Source organism: Macaca fascicularis, chromosome 2, assembly GCF_037993035.2.
Source record: "Macaca fascicularis isolate 582-1 chromosome 2, T2T-MFA8v1.1".
Classification (NCBI taxonomy): Eukaryota; Metazoa; Chordata; class Mammalia; order Primates; family Cercopithecidae; genus Macaca; species Macaca fascicularis.
In genome coordinates, this window is record NC_088376.1 from 31,962,663 (window position 1) to 31,981,781 (window position 19,119).

Sequence of the window (19,119 nt, forward strand, 5' to 3'; positions counted from 1 at the left end):
CACTTGGAGATGAGATACTCAATTACTGAAACTGACTTGCCTCCTCAAGGAGGAATCTGGAACTTTAAACCCAACTCCAGAGTTCTCTCCTGATTCCAGTGAAAAGAAACCCACTACCTAATAACTTAGGCAGCCATTAGGTGGGACGTTTCCCTTTCTGAAATGCTTAGCTTTCTTCCTCGTAAAACAAAACCTTTGCACTAAAATGATAATCTCTAGGATTGCCTATAGCTCTGATACTCTGTGAGTCTATGGTCAATCCAGCTTTTAAATGACTTCCCCTTCATTATCAAAGAGCCTTATTTGATTAGTTCAGGTTTATGATAGTGGTCTGCTGAGTTTTGGTGCCATATACCCTCATTTTGTGAATTTTTCTGGGTACATCTTACTATTCCCTCTGTTCTTCATTCAGTATGGCAATGTTTGTTGATTGATTGGTAACTATTTTTGTCCTCCCACTTACCTAACAACTGTAATTGGAGCTCAATATAAGGGCTATTATTTTTACAAAGTTTGTTTTCCTTTTAAGGTTAAAAATAAACGTTGCCTTCTGACACTCCAGTGGAAAAAATCTGTTGTGAGAAAAATCTAAACTTTAAATGATTCATTTGTTGGATCACTTTTGACTTCTTATGTGTTTAAAAGAATGAGAAAAAGGGCATATTACCATTACAGGGGTGGTACTCTATTCTGTACAAGTAACCCAGGACATGTAAGTTGGACAAAAGATTCAAGTATTTTAGTAATTCATTATTATAAATTTAGCATAAGAAATAATGAGAAAATAGAATTAATCTGAGGTTTCCCATCTAATTAATTACTTCCCAATCTACATCTTAGCCTGCTAGCAGCATTCCTAGTTTTGAAAAGGTAGCTGGGGGGAGATGGGTAGTGTGGACGTTAGGGATGCGGGTGATGGAGGTGTTATTCACTGGGGTACTAGTGATGGTCTTGGTAAGGGTGATAGTGATGGTATTGATGGGGTGGTAGGGATGTTATTGGGCAAAAGCAAAAGCAGTCAAAGGAGCTGTTCGAAGGAAAGATGCTTCAGAGAGAAAAAGGTTGTCATATGGAGGATACAGGGAGTAGAAGTCAGATGGAAAACACCTGAAGAGATGGAAAAACTTTAAAAGAAAATGTTTACATATATTCCTGGTGGAAATAAAGTTAGTTTTTTGATGGAATTATTCATCATTCAGTTGGTGTAGAAATTTTGTTTCCAATGACTTCCCGTTTTGAATGAGATATACTGTGTACTCTGACTAATTTCTAAGACACTCCCCAGAGGGCAGTGACAGCTTCTCGTTATGATGCCTTAAGAATAACACAGATGGATATATTTTTTTAAGTTTCAAGCACAGGAGTCTCTGTGACCCTTTCTGACTCTGATTGTGCCTGGGAATGTGGGCATCATTCTGTGTCGCTTTTGAATAGTAAAGTATTAAATTCATGCTCTGCACATTTGTAACTTGTGATAAACAAGAACTAAGCCTAAGTTTGCCTACAGGTTTGCTAAACCAATTAATAATGTAAGCCATGCTGCAGGGGCAGTGTTTATTTACCTCAAGGGTACCTGCTTGTTCCAGCAGTTTGGATGTACCATCACAAACTGAGAGGCTAATTACAAATCGCTCTTACCTCTTTATTAAAGCAGATCTCTGAAGGCTCACTCCTTGGGAGCTTTTGTGTTATCCTTGTTTACATTTCTGTGTATTTGAGTGTGCTGCTAACTGCATCTTTTATAAAGGATTGTAGATTTTACACTTTACAAAATCATTGCAGTCTGGTATTTCCTATGGGTGTGGATTAGTGATGATTACTGTATTTTAAAAGATGTCTACTGCTGTGTAACAAACCACCCCAAAACATATTGGCTTAAAACAATAGCAGTCATTTATTCTGCTCACAAATCTGCAACTTGGGCAGTACTTGGCAGAGGCAGCTAATCTCCATTTCACATGGTATCAACTGGGTTGTTTGGTGGTAGCTGGGGGATCTACTTTCAAGATGGCACACTCATGGCTGGCAAGTTGGTGTTGGCTATAGGCCTCTCCACAGACTGCTAAGCCTTCCTCAAAACAGAGCAGCTAGGTTCTAAGAGCAGGCATCCCAAGAGAAGAAGGTGGAAGTTCATGGAATTTTGATGACTATACCTTAGAAGTCCCATAAGGGTCCTTTTCACCTACTCATTGGTTGAGGCTGTCATAAGGACCTATAGTGGTTGAAGTAGAGGGGACATGGGTTCCAGCTCTTGACAGAGGAATGACAAGGTTCCAGCAGACCATGTGGAACGAGAGACATTGTTGTGGTCATCTTTGGAAAATACAGTCTGCCACATACATGAATTCCGACATGCTTGTGTTCATTTCTGGTTCATTCTTCTACTGGGAGAGAACTTTGAGAATACGTAACAAATAAAAATGAAGGCAAGAAGTGGAAATAAATTCAGTATTGAATATAAGGGTTATTGGACATTGAAGATAATCTTTAAATGTATAATTCTCCTTAGCTGTTAATGCAAAGCTGCTCCTTCCCTCCCCCTCAAAAAAAACCCATCTCCTATTTGTTACTCAAAGGGATCACATATCTTCATGTGCTCTGAAACTCTCAAATCATTTCCATCTTCCAGAAAAACCATCCCAGGGTTCTCCAGGGTATTTACAAAAGAACAATAAAACATTCATTTTTTTAGCACATTGTAATGAAAACCATCCCCAAGTACTTAGTTTAACTGCCTTGTTTACCATGGGAGTTTCAAATGTCATTAGGACCCTGTTATATTTTTGTTGGTCTGGAGTCATGGGAATCACAAAGTATTTTTTAACCAAGGGTTAAAACTAGGATAGCAATGCCCAATGGCACCATCTCAACATTTTGTTAAAGTGCGTTTCATTAATGCTTTGGAAGCCTATGTGTAAATCAGGGAATGGTGGAGGGAAAAAAAGTCACGAATACTGGATGTTAAAGCAGTGTGGTGTGAAGAGAAACATCTGCTCCTGGTTAAATTCTTTAAACTTACGTTCTTTTGACTCACTCATTTAACTGTAGTGCTGAGATTTGAGTTCAATGAAGACTCTAAAGCTGGTTTTCCAGAATGTTCCAGGGAGTCTTAACCCTTGAGTTCTTAACCCCAAGCTTGTAATTCCAAGGTCACTGATATTACCAAAGTATAAAAATAGGGTTATCAACCTCAGCAACTCCAAAAAGCTGTCTTTTTGGTTTTTTTGGGGACCTACATTGCCTTATCTTAGTGCCTTTGTGAAAAAAGGCCCATGGGTATGCCTGATTATGAGGCATTTTTTACCTCGATAAATATTAACAAATCGCTTATTGCTGCCTCTTTTCTTTTTCCTGAGGGGCAGACTGACTTGGTTCCTTAAGAGATGGACTGAAAACCCAAGAACTGCACATTTTAACAGCAATGCTTTCCTGAGACATGTCTCTGGACCTGCAACCCCCTTAATGTCTCTAGGCCTCAGTTTTCTTCACTGTTAAGATGATAGGAGTAGCAATTGATGTGCAAGTTTTCTGAGTTTCAAATGAATATATAGATAAAACATTATTGGTCCCAGATGGATATTTCCTGAAACTGTAGACTCATAGACGTTTCCACTTGGGGGTAACCTCAGATACTGAGAATTTAATCTCGTACTTATTTGTTCTTTTAATAAATGCCCACGGAGTACTTACTGTGTACCAGGAACAGTTCCAGATGCTGAGGACAAAGCAGGAGGCAAAATAGACAAAGTGCCTGTCCTCATAGAGCTCTCATCCAGCTAGGAAAACCAGTTGTAGGGAGATGGAGTGGGGAACAGCACCCCAAACACAGAGGCATCTGCAAAGTGCTCAGGCCCCCTGATGGGAACAAACTTTGGTGGCGGGGGGTGGGGAGGGTGGGGGAACAATGACAAAGGCTTGTGAAGGTGTCAGGAGTGTGGGATGTGGCCTGAGAGGTGGGCAAGGCCCAGTTCAGGGGCAAGGGTTGTTGGACTCTGTGGGCCGGCTTCAGGTTGGGAATCTTATTCTAAATGGGACACTGTTGGAGAGTTAAAACGAGCAGCCTTAACTGGCTCACATCTTTCAGATAACAGCCTGGCTGCTGTGAGGGCTGTACACAGGCCAGCATGCAGGAAGAAAACCAGCAGAAAGGTGGTGGTGAGGCCAGGGAACAGCATCTCCAGGAGGAGGGAATGCATGAGTTGCCAGAGAGGATGGGGTGGTGAGGGCTGAAGAGCCTGTGGAATTTGGCATCATGGAGGTCACAGGAGGGCTGGGGGGAGCTGCCCATGGGGAGGCAGTGCAGAAGCCAGACAGTGAGTGGCGGTGGAATCAGTGAGGCAGGGGTGGGTGGACGAGGCTTACTTTCTCTGTTGTTGATTGGATTCTTTCCTCTTTTTCTTTTTTTAAAAAAAGATAACTTGAATTTAGTTGTATGCTGAGTGAGAGCCAGGAGAGAGAGAGAGGGAGGGAGGGAGAGAGAGAGAGAGATTGATTGATTGATTGATTGATTGAGGATATTGAAGCGAGAAGTGGTCCTAAGTAGAGTTGGGTCTTCCAGGGAACCAGAAAACATGAGCTCCATGGCCTGGGTTTTGCCTTAACCAGGTCCCACTGACGCTGGGGACAAAGAGTAGAGGGCCAGAAGAGGACATGGGTATGGGTTTCTCAGCTTCTGACCTCGATTTTGTCTTGAAGTCATCTCTGGAGAATGGTGGGAAAGTGGGGAGAGGGTGGGGCCCAGGAGAGGAGAGAAAGCCTTGGGGAAGCACAAGACAGCTGACCAGGGATGAAGGGAGCCACTGCGGGATGGCCGTGTGGCCTCAGCCTTGGTGGGAGACCTTGAGCCCTCCTCCTTGTGGCCCTGGGTGGATTGGATGGATGTGACATTTGTGGGATGTGTCAGACAGAGAAAGCCAAGGATATAATAGCAGGAGAATGATGGAAGCAGTGGGTCATGTGCTGGACAGGGAAGGAGGAGAAGGAACAGTCATTTGCGTGCCTCTTAAAGCAGCTTTCTGGGTCTTCACTGCTGGTCACGTGGAACTAGGTGACTATATGTCCCAGCTTGTTCAGACAGTCCAAGTTCATGCTTGTCATCTGAGCGTGATTATTATTTCACTTTTTGCTTCAGTTGTTTGACAAATCAGCATCCCGTGGTGTATCACAGAATGCTGCCTCTACTTTTCGTCTCCCATGGACTTCTCACATCCTTTCCCATAGCAAGCGTAGGCTCTTATGACCTTTCCCATGAGCTCTGCAGTTACTTCCGGGCCCCAGCCATGTCCTTTGCCTCCTGTCTCCTTGCTCCGTTACCAACCCCCACCTCAATCCATACCACATCCTGTGGGCAGATTTATTTTCCTTAGGACAGGCCTGATCATGTCACTTTACTCAGAAGTCATGATGGCATCTCATTGCCTTCAGAATAAAAAGTCCAGACTCTAAAGATGCAAGACTCTGCAATCTAGCCCTGGTATTTCCCAGTACAGCTTAGAGTGTAGGAACATTGTGAATACAGTGCTGAGCAGTGTAACAGGTAGCAATGTGGGCTCTGGAGCCAGCTGCCTAGGTTTGAATCCTACTTGCCCTTTACTAGTTGTCTGACCTTGGGGAAGTTGCCCAACATCTCTGTGCCTCAGTTCTCTAATCTGTAAGACAGGGATAAAAATAATACCTATTGTTATTATTATAAGGATTAAATAAGTTAATCCATGTATAGCCTTTAAAACAGTGTTGGGCATACAATAAGCTCTCAGTACATTGTAATTACAGATTTTCAGCTCAAGCACACTGAACATTTCCTCTTCCCTGCGTAACTTCTGAGGCTTTCTCGCCTCTTTACTTTTGCTAGCCCTGTTTCTCATAGGAATCCTTCTCCGAAACCATTTCCGTATGCACAGATTTTACCTGTGGGTAAGGTTAAATCCATGGTTACCAATCACGGATTTTGGCAGCCACAGAACTAACAGACTGGGAAGGCTGGCATGCATTCTTTGACTCCCACGGGACTATGACGAAAGTCTCTTTAAATGCTTTGCTAACATGATGTTTTGAGGTTTGATTTATCAATTTCCTTGTGGGTGTGCAGCAGTATTTAATGGAAGCCTGGGGGTCTTGCAGCCTTGGAGGGGGGCAGCAGACTCTCCTGCCAGTTCTTTTCCTTAGTGGTCCTACTTGGATAATGACAGTTCTCATGGGCCAAGGTCGTCTTTGCTCCAGAATCCTGTTCTGAGTGCAGAAAACCACACGTATGTTGAATTCTGCTGATGGGCATACACTGAGGGAGACTGGGATGTTCTGGGCCAAGGAAAATCTGCCAGAGGTGATTCCTGACTACTCCAGCATGTTGACTCTTTGACTGTGCCCTCCTGGTCAGGGCATGCATCTACTATGACAAACTACTCTGTGCAGTGGAATGGCTGGGGTTGGCTTGGTGATTCAAAAAAGAGTTCTTAGTAAACAATGTTGAGCAGACCGGAAGGAGATATGCAAAGATATCCTCTGTAAAGTAGAAGAATGCTGTGTCTATGCATACAAATAACCTAGAGCACTGACACCGAAATTTTGACTAAAACATTTTGACTAAAACAGATGTGGACTTACTTACATAGTTTTGTCTGGCATAAATATCAGTTGCCTTATATGCTCTTCTTCATTTTAGTATGTGTGAGTCATGAGCAAATTTCACATTTTATTTCATACCAGGTGATATATATATATGAGATAGATATTTAAATATTTATTTTGTCTGCCCTGAAATTCTTCTTTTGAGAGCTTCTTTGTTCTGCAGTCCAATTAGATGGTTTCCAAGGGAGCCACCGTGTACCCTGGTCAGTCAGTTGGCCCAGAAGTGGACATCTGACCTAAGCTGGGCCAATCAGAGCCCTTCCCTGGGATCTTTTGCTTTGAGCAACCAGGAAGTTTAGACATTCTACCTCCAGTGATTAAGCTGTTAGCAGGAAAACTCAGAAGGTGGCAATGGACATATTTTCTGCTACATAGAAAAAATTAGTCCTAAATAAGAAAGAAGAATGATGCCAATAGATAAAAGTAGGAATGAAACTTGGAGCAAGTGTGCTGACAGTGCTGAGACACTGGTTCCAGGTCTTCTTAAGTCCAGCTCTGGCCCCACTGTGCTGACCACTTAACTGTTCTTGGAGAGACCATTGAATTGTTCCTCACAGGCAGGACCTTCCTTGTTCACTTCCCATCTGTATCTGTGATTTAGAGTTTTGACACTGGATTGGAGCCTCCTGGTGGATTGGGTTTCAGGGAGCACTAAAAGCCATCTGAAGATCTGTGGGGGAAGGGGCTTTACTGACACCTCTCAGTCCTACCAATCCCTAATTCCCATGCACTTCATTTGCCATGAATGGTGATATAGGCAAAGTCTCAGTGAAAGAACTGAGTCCATTAACACAGATAATGTAGGCAAATGATCCTTTGATCAGAAATCCCTGTCCTGAACTGAGCTACCAAAGGATGAATCTGTTCTCTGCTTCTACTAGAAGGCTGTGTTTCACCTCTTTCTTTTTGTTTTTTCAGGAGATTACAGTTTGCTGAGTTCTTATGGTATTTCTCAAGCTTCCCTCTAGTCACCCCTAGTAGCAGAGGAGAATAAATGGATACCTCTTCTCCTCAACTCAGCCCTGCTAGGGATCTGAGGACAAGCTGTGGTTCCTCAAACTTGAGTACAAACAGTTCAAGAAGGATGGAATAAAACTCTTCAGAGTCCCTCAGTTACCCCTTGAGTAAGACCAACACACATTAAATTCAAGAGGGAATAGTGCCTGTTTAATATTAAATTCAAGAGGCATAGTGCCTGTTTAACTCACTGCTGTTTGCCCAGAACCTAGTGCCCAGCATACAATTGGTATTCAGTAAGTAGTTATGGAATGAATAAATGAATATTAGTATCTCCATTTTATAGATGAAGAAACTGAAGCTAAAATAAATCAACTGATTTGACCAATAATATAACTACTGAGTAGCAGAGCCAGGTCCAAAGCTTTTAAGTCTTCAAACCCTTTGTCCAAGGGCGGATTCTAAGACCTCTCAGTCGCTAAAAGAGAAAACCACAACAGCAGAAAGTTTACATGATCTTTCCTTGTGGCCCCAAAACGGAGCTAAACATCCAGCAGTGCCTGGCAAAGCTTCCCATCTCTGCAGCTAAGTGTTAACATGTCAAAACTAAAGGCAGCTTCAGATGTGAGCTCAAACCCGTGTTATTTTTAAGCCTCCCTTTTCAGAAAGTTGTACAAGAGTGTAGGTGACAAGATGGGAAGGGTTGTGTGTGTCTGATAAAATATTCACTGTAAAGACTCACGTGTAACTGCAACCCAGGATGGCATTTTTGTGCCTGTTCTTGACATCTAGGGTATGCTTCTGCTGTGGGCTCCCTGCGTGTGCTGTGTATATTGTCACGGATCAGTGGCGTGTGAGTTGTGAGGGAGGGCTGGAGTAGGCAGTAGTCTGATCTAGGATATATAAGTATATGGATGTGAGTCTAGGATTTACTCCATCTTATATGCCTCAGAAATCACTGTCAAAAACTCTATTATTCAGTATTTTATGTGATTTACTATGCTCTATAGCAGAGCTACCCAATAGAACTTTCTATGATGATGGATATGTTCTATACCTGAACTGTCCATGGGGTCATCACTAGCCACAAGTGGCTGGTGGGCGCTTGAAGTGTGACTCATGTGACTAAGGAGAGGAATATTTAAATTTTATTTTGTTTGAATTAATTTAAATTTAAATAGCCACATGTGGCTAGTGGCTACCATATTGGACAACACAGCTCTCTCTTTTTTTTAGCAGTAAGTTTCTGATTCCCAGCATTAATCAGCTCATTAGTTACAGGCATTTCATTAAGTTTATTATATAACTTGTAGAAAATAAATCCATCAGTTATAGATATAACCTCCCTTACCTGGTGTGTAGCAGTTCTCCTCAAAACACAGTGGGGGAGATTTCCTTTACCTGGGCTAACAGTGATGGCTGAAAGCCTCCCTACCACACTTCAGCCTCTCATGTAGGACCTGGAATCAATACCAGATGAAGTCCTAGTTGTCTTGTTTCTTTTTGGGGCTTGCTGTCATTTGGGAGCCTGTACCCATCTTTTATTTCATGCCTAGTCAGGTTTAGATTTAGAGATCTCCATCAACTTGCCCTATGCTATCTTATTTCCCCCTACCTCCTGGTGGGGAGAGAAAAAACTGATTATTTTAAGGAACTGGCTCATGTGATTGTGGGGGCCAAGAAGTCTGACATCTGCAGGGCAGTCCGGCAGACGGGACATTCAGGTAAGGACTGGTGTTGCAGTCTTGAGTTTGAAGGGGGAAAACCCAGGGAGAATTTCTGTGTTGCAGTCCAGAGGCAGAATTTTTTTCCTTTGGGAAATCTCAGTCTTTGCTCTTAAAGCCTTCACCTGATTGGATGAGACCCACCAAATAATGGAGGAATCCACTTTACCCAAAGTCAACTGATTGTAAATGTTCATCACACATTTAAAAAATACCTTTACAGCAACATCTAGACTAGTGTTTTACCAAACAACTGGTCACCATAGTTCAGTCAAGTGGACGCAAAACTAACTGTGACACCATCCTCTTTAGAGTCAGACAAAACAGTCTTGGAAGTTTCTCTTTCCCCACGCTCTCTACTACAGGCTGTGGGCACTCCAATCCCTACTGACCTGTGGGCAGGAGGCTTTTCTCTTCCTTTTCCTATGTTCCATATAGCCTTCATTTTTACTAAATCCAACCTGTGTCTCACTTCTTTCTGATTTCTCACCCCAATTGACACACGTACTCTAAAGCACAAATATGTATATCCGCATGCACGTAGAGCATATCGCACTCATCCTTGGCAACACGGTATTCATTTTGGACGTAGAAACAGACAATGCATCCTAGAAATCTAATGTCATATTGTTATTTTTAATAAAAACGATTCCTCAAATATATAACCAAAGATTTTTTTTTTACAATGAGTTGTGACTTTTTATATAACTAAATCTTTTTAAAAGAAATATTTTTCACATCATGATTCCTGATTACAGTTACAGTGGACCTTGTCCTTACTCATTATAGAGCAACTGAGTGAAGCTGTGGATTCATCAGAACAGCCATGTTTAATTTTCAGTGCCTAAACCAGAAATTGTTACTCCTTTAAGTATTTGGGGCAGGTGGGTTCTTACAGGGAGCAGAAATGAGAAGAAGGTGGGTGAGGGTGTATTTCAGTTTAAACAGGCATCCACCTGGGCATCTTGGCACAGGTCAGATTATGTGAAGTGGGAAGAATGGTATCATTCCAGGTCCTACGTGAGAGGCTGACATGTATCATTGAAGTGGTATCAGGTTAGGCTTAGGATACTCTGAGTGAAAGCCAGGCATGGCTTTGGGTAGCTCTGTGAGGTTTGACCAGTCACAGAATGTCTTAAGCAGTTTCCTCTTCTGTAAGGTATGATTTTGAGGCCTAAGGGAATACATGTGAAAGTTCTCTGTAGAAGAGTTGTGCAATGTTAATAGTTGCTGTTTCCTGTAATCGCTGTTGTTAGAGATGTTGTGGGCATGCGTGGGAGTCTGTGGGGAGCTCTGTGGCTGAGGTGACCTGGCTCCTCATGATCTCTTCTTCCATGTTGATTTGGTTCCATGCTCATGAGGACCTTGGAAGGTCACTTTATGGAGAAGAGGAAGTAATTCCAGAAACATTGGAGGACAACTGTGGTAGGGTGTGGTGAACAGATACACTGGATTAGAAACAGGGAAGAAGATACTGTGATTCCAGCTGGAGAGACCAGATCGACAGTGGACCCGTCAGCTGTGATTGTCTGCTATGTAGGTCTGATCTTCCAAGGAAAGCCAGGGCTAGGGGTTCACACTTAGGAATAATGAACATCTGATTTGTAGCTAAACCCATGTGAGTGGAGGAAGTCACCAAGGGGAGTGTAGAGTGGAGGAGAGCTGGTAGCCGGGGATGAACCCTGAAGAATACATCGCATGCCCACCACCATGATGAACGTGAGACTGGCTCAGTGAAGGTTACTCATGCAAGAATGAGAAGCAGGATTTAATTTAGCCATAAGTACATAGTCAAATGACTTTCTGAAAAAGAGGAAAGTGTCTATACTAGGGTAAGACAGAACCATAAGAGTCGGGGCCCCTAGGTCTAGCCAAATACTGATCTTCATAAAATCCAAATGTGGTCGTCTGGTTAAAAAGGACTGCTCACCCTTCCTGGTAAACAATTTGGCAGCCTCTACCAAGCCTTTGAAAAGTTAATATCCCTTCAGTCATTAATTCTACTTCCAGGAATCTATTCAAAAGACATAAGCAGAGCTACAAATATGCTTCCTCTTCTTGGGGGTGTGAATTTCCCTGGAACACATAGGATAAAGGCAGCATTTAACTTTGATGTTTTTAAAGTTTGGATCCTAGGCAGAACTATGGTATAAGATACAAAATTTGCACTGAAGTTGAAGGTAAAAGATGAGCATTCAAAGAAATCTTGCAGTTTTCCTCAGACTCCCACTCTCCTCTGCTCTTGAGGTTATGACTGGGCGGGGGAGAGTCGGATATGCTGGCCTGCAGGGTGAACTCAGAGCCTTTGTGGGCATGGATCCAAGGCCATATGTGATCCAGTTCTTGTTATGTCTAGTCAAGCCTCATTTCTGGGGCTCCTCTTGATTTCTCATGTCATGTTCCAGAAATATTTCTAGAAATTTCCTCAGCACACCAGGGTGTTGCATACTGTCAAGCTTTTGCCCATCATGAGCCTTCCTTGCCTTTACATGGATTGCCCTCTCCTTTCCCTTTACATATCTGGTGAACTCTTATTCATCCTTCAAAGCCTTCGGCAGAGTAGATCCCAAATAGGTTTTGTCTAGCATGGCATTTTGGAAAAAAAATTGGATTTGAATACTTTAAGGTGAGGCATACATGCTCCAGTTCTGCCACATTTCTTACTCTTCCTTTTGTGTTACAACATGTCATTTGTTACATCGCTGATCCACTCTGAGAGACTTTTCTCAACCTCCCCTTCAGGCAGAAATAATCACCATTGTCACTGTCACTTCTACATCTTCACATCCATTACTATATTATCCTCCATGAGGAATTTTTACAGTATTTACTTTTTCAATTCTAAAAGTAACATTCATGCCCCTTAGGTAAATTTGAAAATTACACAGTAATAGAAAAAAAATCACTCATAGCCCCACTCCCCAAATACAGTGCTGTTTTCATTTTGATGACTGTTTTTATGCACAGTTTATGTATGTGTATTACATAGTTGTCATAATAAAGTCTATGAAGTTTAGAATCTTGACTTTTTACAAGTCATTATAAGCATTAATTGTTCTATGATATTGTAATTATTTTTAAAGTCTGTTCACAATAATTGGCCAAATCTTCTTGAGGATTGGGGATCCTATTTTACATTCCTGGTACCTAAGCACCATATTGGTCTGGGCCAGTGTAGGGGCTTAATAAATATTTCTTGAATTCTATAGCTGGAAAATTAATGGCTCCATCCGTACCTTCCAGGAGCTCATTTCAAGAGAGAATCATTCATTCAACAGATATTTCTTGAGGACCTGCTATATGTCAGACATCGTTCTATTACTGGGGATGCAGCAGTGCAAAATACCCCGGCCCTCATGAAATGTGTATTCTAGAGCAGTGATTCTCAAACATCAGGCTGCACTGGAATCGCCTGGAGGACTTCTTAAGACACAGATTGCTGGATACCACCCTCAGAGTTTCTGACTGAATAGGTCTGTGGTGGGGCCTGAGAATTTGCATTTCCAACGGGTTTCCAGGGGATGCTGATGCTCTGGTCTGGGGACCACACTTTGAGAACCCCTGGCCTAGAGGATAAATTTGCAGTACAATATGGCAAAGGAATATGGTTGTCTGGTTTGTTGTGAGAGAAGGGCAGATGTCTGTGTCCAAGCCTCTCCAATTCCTCCAGTCCCAGTGAGAAAGGGGAGAGCTGGGATGATGTCCTGTGTCTGGAGTCCTCGCCCCTTCACTCTAGATGACAGCGGTCTCTGCAGGGCCGCAGAAGCTGAGGACTGATAAGGAGAGAGGTTAGAGATACTGTCTTTGTGCGCCATCCTTTGGCGCACTTGCCATATGTAATGTCTAAACTAAGCTTCAGTGCAACTGAAAAATGTGTGTTTTCACTCATTTTATACATGAGAAAACTGAGGCACAGAAAGTTTATATAATCTACTCTGGTTCCCCAAGACAGTGAGTCACATATCTGGGGCTCCACGTCAGGCCTTTCCAAAAGCCTTTAAACTTCATGCTATTTCCATGACTCTGGTTGAGATTGGCCTATGGTTGAGCCCTCCATGGAAGCAGTTATTAAAATGCTTCAGTAGTCATAGCTGTTTCCTCTGCAGTAAGAGAGTAGTAGCAGAAGCTAGTGCAGGTGTCTCCTCATTTCATTCGAGGGCCATAAAACCCATTGCCTTTCTCTTTTGGCGTATGTTGCCAGAAAGCTCAGAAGTATGCTTTGCATACAGTGGCTTTCCTCAGCCTCCAAAGTTCTTTGGTATAATTATTTCCCCGCTATTTTCTTTTAAAATTTGTGTTGCTGTGCCTTCTTTTAGGAGCTTTATAGAATAATTTTTAAAATAGGTGGATATCATAGATGAATGAGGGAAAAAAGAAAGTTTCAGAATGGAATGGATGGCTTTAAGATTTTTTTGTGTTTTGTTTTTTAACTTTTGAAGAGTGGATTGAGCCAACTCTGAGTATATGAGTGGACACATACATGCCTGCAGACATGTATGTAGTTGATGCCTTGACGTGTGTCCACTGAGTTGTGATTAAAAGAATGAACTTCGGCCCAGTCCAGACCTGGTTTTGTACTCTGGCTTTGCACTCACTGCTTGTTTTATGACTTTAATGTCTCTGGGCCCCAGTGTCCTCATCTGAAATGGAGACGGTGATACCAGGCAGCGTCATTGAAGGATGAAACGGTTTGTTGTTTTAACTTACGTAAAATGCCTAGCTCAATGTCTAGACATAGTAGGTCTATACCATAGACAGTAATTACTACTATTGTTATTTTATGTCTAGCACAGGCTAGGATTTAAAGAAAGACCGGACTGCACATTTGCAACTGCAGTTTTCCAGGTTGTGCAGTGTGGAACAAAAACGACTTTCCATTGAATGTCAGGGTGGTTCTTCCGAGGACAGCTGTCAGGGCTGCTTCTCCTTTAGAGAGAATAGCTCCATGCTGGCAACACTGACTCTCAAATGAGGGCAGATTATCACTGCAGAGGCCTCAAGATTTTCTGAGGTCATCTGCTTAGGGCTTGGTGACTAAGACTTAGACAGCGCTGAGGTCTGCACCGCCTTATTTATTTGTAAAATGACTTATGCATCCTTGCCTGGAAAGTCCCCTAAAGTCTACCTTCTGGCTTTGGCTGGCTCTTGCTTTATTTTATTAGGTTATTATTTTCCATTTTTCTTTCAAACTTATGACTTATACTCAATCCAGTTGCCTTGGGCTATGTTTTAGGGAAAGGGAGAGTTCAAGTACCTCGGTACTCCAGGTCGGTGTTCATCCCCCATCCCGTTGGTACAGGGAGTGAGAAGGAACCATCACCTCGCTGCTGGATGGTGTGGACCAGGACTTGGAGAGCCAAGAGTCAGTCTGTGGCTGTAGGCTGGGCATGATCTGTGGGCTGCATTGACCTTCCCTAGGCCTGAGAGCACCAGGGAGCAAGGTGCCCATCAGATGGTACATCTCAGGGAGGTTGTGCCCACAGCCTTGGCACAGGGGTGATTTTCCCACCTCTGCCCTTCTCTGCCAAAACTATTGTCCAAAAAGGAAGCTCTTTGGGCCATAAAATGCCATCTGTTGTTTGCATATGGTTATATAGACAAGCTGTAGTTATACAGTAGTCTGATGAGCAGGAAGTCAGTGATTCATCCGAAAAAAAGTAACAAAAAAAAACCCAAACTCTTAACAAAACGAACTTCCTCTTTCAAACTCTTTGTTTAGAACTTTTTCCAGTCTCTTTAAAAAATGTTAATAAGGATGAATGCAGTGTTTCAAAGTGGTGATTTCAACCCTTCAAAGCCAAATGCTTTATCTATCTATCAGACAACATAGTTAAACAAACAAACAAAAAAACCGTCTTCAGACTAGGGTGTGGGGGCAGGTGCTCCTGAGGACATGGGGCTTCTGCCAGCTTGGAAATCTTCCTGTGCCCCTAAAATAGCCTCGCAGGCCTCGGGGAGGCGCTTTGCACGCTGCACATGTCCCTTTGATAGACCATTCCATTCACTTGGTTCCCTTCCTTTTGTTTGCCTCACAGATCCAGGAGGCTGCAAGCCAGGGCCTGAAATTCGTTGGTGTTATACCTCAGTACCATTCCCCTGTGAATTCAGCAGGCAGCAGCGCTCCAGTGTCTACTGCCAACAGCACCGAGGATGCCAGAGATGCAAAAATCGCACGTGGGGATCACGCGTCACTGGAGAATGAGAAGCCGGGGACTGGGGACATGTGCGGTGCTCTGGCTGGGGGAAACCAAAGCCCAGAGCCCAGCTCAGGCCCCAGAGGGGAGGTGCCCATCGCCGAGCAGCCCAGCTCACCCTCCGGAGAGGGAGATGGTGGAGAACTTTCACCACGGGGGGTGAGCAAGACACTGGATGGACTGGAGAGCGACCCCTTGAAGGTGCATGAAGAGCCACTCTCAGGGAGTAAGTATGTCAGCACTGGGAGTTTTGACCCACTTAAAGAGCAGTTAACAGCTTTTCATTAATCCCCCATGGTCTCTCAGAGAAAAAGGAATGGAATTAGAGTGTAGAGACAGCAGTCCATCAAACAGGAGAAACTTTATCAGGCAGTTATCTGTGCCACCTGACTGTTTACTTACTGAAGTTGTGACTTCTGGGGAGTACAGAACCACATGAAATTGACTTACAGTTTGCTCCAAAATGTCGCGTTTGAAGTGGATTCTAGACTCTGAGTTCTTTTATCTCCTGTGCTCTCGAAATTGCCCTTGAATTATCCAGCTTTCACACAGGAAGTGTCAGCCTGCCAGGCACCAATGAAAACCTACACACCACTTGTTAAAATACCTGCCTAAAGCAAGACATTTTACAGCTGAGAAAACTGGGGTTTAGAGAGGAAATCTGTTGCCCAGTCTGGAAATAGGCAGTTCGGGCCTGTGAATCCAGGTGGACTTACCCACCATCCCTTCACACCTCTCTGCGCGGCCTTTCCTGTGTGATAGACTAACAAGATTTACTGAGGCCCTTAACAAGATTTACAGGGAGCAAAGTTTCCCTCCGTTTCTCTGTATTTCCTTTTTCTCTACTTTCTTTCAGAAATCGACCATCCATACTTCCCCCCTTTCTCCAGGAAATCTAGCATCCAGTCATTTCCTGAGAGCAAGGTACTTGCATGAGCCATGTGGCCCCTTTCTAGCCTTTGGAAGGCGAACAAGTATGAAGACTGACAGAAGACCCCCAGGGCTTAGGAGGGCTTTCTGTTTAGGCCTTTCTGGCTGATCTCCCTGGTTAATATTGTTATTATCATTTATTTACTAATTCTTGAAATTAGCCTCTTACAAGTGATAATGAACAGGTGATGCTTTGAGAAGGGAAAACAAGGAGAAACAATTTATTTTGTTACATCAGAACTTCTTGAGAAGAAAATTATGGGGTGGTTAATCCCAGGGGCTTATTAGCAAAGTTGACTTAGAGGGAGCTATTGGAGCTGCCTCAGTGCTGTGATATAGTAAGACTATTTAATCAAGGCATCGAGCCTTCTTACTACGCACTGAAGTAGAGCCCTTTATTTGTGTGATTTTTCGCTGTTTGAGGCAGATGCCTGCTGCCCTCATGGAGTAGCTGAACGTACATTTAAGCCCAGTGTGTCCTCCTCATGAACACCCAGGTCTTAGTCCAGAAACCTCCATCTTCTCATGGAGGTTGGGCTGGATGTGTGTGCTCTGAATCCTGGGTGGGAAGATGGACCTCATTGGAGTCCTTCTCTAAGTCCAGGACTGTGGGAGGGCGAGGGTCAGGCCAGGCAGAGGCCCCCAGGAGAAAGGGCAGGAGTGATGAAGAGGTGGGGAGCATGGTGCTCAAGAATCTAGCATCTGTTTACATTCTAGCCTGCCTTCCGTGCCTCAGTTTCTCACTCTGTGAAATAGGGATAGAACGATAGTTTCTCATGGAAAGGTTAAAGATGTACATTTAAAGCACTCAGCACTGTTTGACTCATGAGTATGAGCTGCCATTATTGGGGTACAGGCTCGTAGTCCTGACGCTTGACCTCTACCTCTCATGGAATCTTGGCTTTGAGAAAGGAGGCATTTACTACTGAGGTTTCCTCAGGAGTTTTCAGATCCTTCCTGTGTTCCAGAGCCCACCTTCCTCCGAGACTCCTTCCAGACTTCCTGCCTTCTGTGAGAGGATTATTCACTGGAACCTCCCCAGGTGCCCAGGACCTTCCTGCTACCCTGTGGCCACTCACCTCCCTCACCCAGAATCTCGCCTGATGGCTGAACACACAGAAAAATTGACACCCAAAGCATTTTGGCTCCTATCCTATCACCCAAGTCCCTGTTCTCTCCTGGAGAAACAGACCCTGCTGGGGAGGAAGGGGTGAATGCGTGTGTTTCCGGAGGTGTTCAGCCCACCAGTGGATGAGAATTTCAGCTCTGCAGGGGTAGGCCGGGAAAAGGGATTAAAGCCTCCTTCGAGCCCAGTCTCCCTAGGCAGGTAGACACTGCCTGTCTCTACACATAGAGCAGTCCCTTTATCGCTGCTCCGGCTGCAAATCTCTGAAATTCAGGCAGCTCACTGTATCCCTTTCTCCTCCTTTGGTGGAATAAATGAGCCTTTGGGTTTTTCATACAGGGATCATTTCACATATAAGCCTTTCACTGGTCACGATAGCAGTCACCCTCCACGTGCACTATTCTGTGTCGTCCTCGTGTTATCTCAGTTACTCCTCACAAAAGCTTTATGGCAGAAGATGCTATTACTATGTCTATTTTACAAATAGGGAGTGTCACCTTTTATACCCCCATACAGTTAAATTTCTTCATCACAGCTTGAGCATTTGGCCTCCCTGAAGGCTGGACGTCCAGGGACCCTGTCCCCACTGGTTGTGACCCTCACCTGACCCCCGGCCTCTCTCCTCATCTCTCCCGGGAAGTCCACTCCCCATCACTCCCCCACAGGCACACACAGTGCCCCCAGGCGCCCTCCCCACTGCCCGCTCAGCTCCCAGCTTGCCTTCTCTCCGGGCCCCCTAAGGACGCTGAAGTGTTTTTACTCCTCTTCTGCCAGGTGGGCTTAAATAGGCAATCACAGCAAGACAATTAAAAAAAATCCAGGGGGAGTCTCCCTCCTCTTCCCTCCGTCTCCTCAGTTAATTTATTTCCTTTAGAGGAGGCCTTGGGGAGAGGAATCTAGGCAGTGCCTGCTCAGACAGGACTTTCCAGTGGATTCTCTGTGCGGAAGCAGGGGCAGGTCGTGTCTCCCCATCTCTGCGGGCTCTGCGCAGCCGTCACGCCTCCTTGCCCCTGCAGGTTCTGGGGGAGGCCCGCCGCGTGCCGTGTGTTCCTCTACCTGCTTGCTGACTTTTGTTTCCTGGTCTAGGGGAATTTCCTTTTGGTTGAAGGTCCATGCTGTGCCATGATCACCTGAGCCTGTGCAGGGACAGCCTCAGCATCAAACGTTGCCACAACTTCCATCAGAGAAACCAGGAGGCTAGACAGGTTCACGAAAATTCTAATCATTCTCACTGTCACCAAAATAATAAGTCTTCCAAGCACTGCTCTTCCTACCCTGCACCTCCTCACTTAAAATGCTTAGAAATGTCAGCCAGAAACCCCAGCCTGTGATGCCAATCACATTTCTGACTGAGAGGATTTTATTCAGTAGCCTTCCCTGGCTGCCAGCTCATTGTGAATGGCCAAAACCTGGGGGTTGGGCTTTCCTGATGTAAGGGCTCCTTCCCTCCCCACTCTCTCGGGATAGTTGGACCCCATGATGCGGCCCCCTCCCAGATCTGACACCTGCCACCATCTCTCTGGCCTTTTACTCAGTCCATTAACAAACAGCTATTGAGCTC

The 19,119-nt window shown here is 44.2% G+C and overlaps 1 protein-coding gene across 10 annotated transcripts in view; it reads left to right on the forward strand.

Annotated features, from left to right (window-relative positions):
* Positions 1–19,119, forward strand: part of RFTN1 (raftlin, lipid raft linker 1) — a 203,084-nt gene that overhangs the window by 126,186 nt on the left and 57,779 nt on the right. For all 10 annotated transcript variants that reach the window (XM_045387000.3, XM_045387006.2, XM_074030926.1 and 7 more), the window contains exon 5: positions 15,344–15,728. In XM_045387000.3, coding sequence (XP_045242935.3) covers positions 15,344–15,728 — 385 coding nt within the window. The remainder of the gene's footprint in view (positions 1–15,343; positions 15,729–19,119) is intronic.